The following is a 1942-nucleotide window of genomic DNA, read 5'->3' as shown; positions in this document are numbered from 1 at the left end:
CTCGAAAACTAAGGCCGAGCGGCGGTTATATGTATAGGAAAAAGTTGTTCAAAATGTCTAATTTTAGAACATATTTAAATTTCATCAAAATTGGTGAGGTGTAACCTAATCTCAATAATTACCAAATTATTTTAGACAGATAAGTTAGTATGTTTTTTCAGCATAGAATGTGATATTATACTGGACTCTCCTGATTTTGCGTTATGCCCAAATATTGGATGAATAGGTAACGAAAATGTGATGCTGGAAGAACAACACGGCTGGGGCGCGTTCTTGAATGCTGGCGAACGTAGAAAAGGACAAATAGCGAAAGAGAAAGAGGTCCGAGAATTCAAGGTCCCGAGAAAAAACATTTGAGTGAGACAATATTAATTCAACAATAACTTTTTTATTTTTCATTTTTCCTAAATGAAACTTTCAGCAATGTAATTGTAAGGTTCTACTGATTAAAATAAGATCAAACACCATATAATTTGCATTATTTTTACTTATTTAGATATAAATAAGTAAATAAATAATTATAATTCAATTTCATTTCAGCCTGTGATGAAAATTTAAAGTATGACACTTGTAAAAAATATGTTATGAAGATGCTAAAAATTTAATCGAGATCGGTCAATTTCAGAGAATTGCGACTTCTTACATGAAAAGTCACGATTTTCAGAAATAAATTAGTTATAACTTCTCAGTGCATTGACCGATCTCGATGAAATTTTTAGCATACACATGACATATTTTTTACAAATGTCATATTTTAAACTTTCATTACAGGCTGAAATAAAAAAGTTAGAAAATTGCCTTTTCTAGACGCGTGTTCACGAGACAATGAAACAGACGACTATTGCAACGGTTTCTGAAAGAATTCTTGCATTAGAATAATCGTCTGTTATATTTGTTGCAGTGAAGTTGGCCACACATACATTCACTAACAAATTCACGCTTTTGTCTTCCGGAGTATCACCCATGTTTAATTTCTATTTTTATATTATTATATATGTATCCATTTCTATTTCATTATATATATATTTTTAGATGATAAAGAGTACAAAGAAGAAGCTAAGCAACCGCAGCCGGAAATGCTGTTGCAGCTGCAGCAGCAGGTACAACAACTGCGGTTGCGGACGCAGCCGCAGGAACCGCGGAAACCGCAGCCGGACCTGCTGCTGCAGCTGCAGCAGCAAATACTGGATATACAAAAAAACCTCGAAATGTTAAAACAAGGAAAACATGATGGATATATCGTAAGTCGTTTTTTTTACGTTCATGTTTGTACGATTTCTGATATTCTTTATTTATACATATATAATAACAATTTTTTTTCCACAACAGACGGCACAGGCACAGCGGTCGCAGCTGTTACACTTGTACGAGCCTGATGAGCCAAAAGAGCATATAGTAAGTCGTTTTTTTACGTTCCTGTTTCTACGTCACTTCCTTCTTCTATCCACTGTTTATGAATAATAACATAATATTTATTTTTCCAGTCAATCAGGTCCATAGAGCGGCTGCGAATTCGAAAGATGCGCAGAACATTAAACCGGCTGCGGCGGCAGAAAATGCCACTACAAGGTCGCGGTCGCGGTCGTGAAAGAACAGGAGCTGTAATTAATTAAAATTATTATTAATATTATATTTATAAAAAAATATATAATATTTAACAAAAATTATGTTATTATCATTTATTCCCATATTCCTTTTCCTGTAGGAAATAAACGGGATTTGTGCCCAAATTACTATAATCTTTATTATTCGCCTTTTCACGTATACCCACCCACAATCGCTCTAATTCTCTTTCTGCCTCTCATTATCTCACATCAATCACTCTCCTCTCGTTCACACTCTTTCTCGGGACATATTATTTTGTAGGAATTCGGGGTACAATATCGGGACATAAAAAAAATAACTTTAGACATAAGATTTGTAGGAATATTCTTCCCTTGGT

At 34.2% G+C, this 1942-nt stretch overlaps 1 protein-coding gene across 1 annotated transcript; it reads left to right on the top strand.

Moving 5' to 3' along the window:
• Positions 1-856: 856 nt before the first annotated feature.
• On the top strand, positions 857-1613 carry LOC114882297. The gene is made up of 3 exons (XM_029199189.2): positions 857-1241; positions 1330-1395; positions 1485-1613. The coding sequence occupies exons 1-3, from the start codon at positions 1077-1079 to the stop codon at positions 1611-1613; spliced, it is 360 nt and encodes a 119-aa protein (XP_029055022.2). The 5' UTR covers positions 857-1076.
• The last annotated feature ends 329 nt before the right edge of the window (positions 1614-1942 follow it).

Source organism: Osmia bicornis, chromosome 8 (assembly GCF_907164935.1).
Source record: "Osmia bicornis bicornis chromosome 8, iOsmBic2.1, whole genome shotgun sequence".
Taxonomy (NCBI): Eukaryota; Metazoa; Arthropoda; class Insecta; order Hymenoptera; family Megachilidae; genus Osmia; species Osmia bicornis.
Note: the sequence above shows the minus strand (reverse complement) of the source record. Positions and strands in the feature narration are given on the sequence as shown.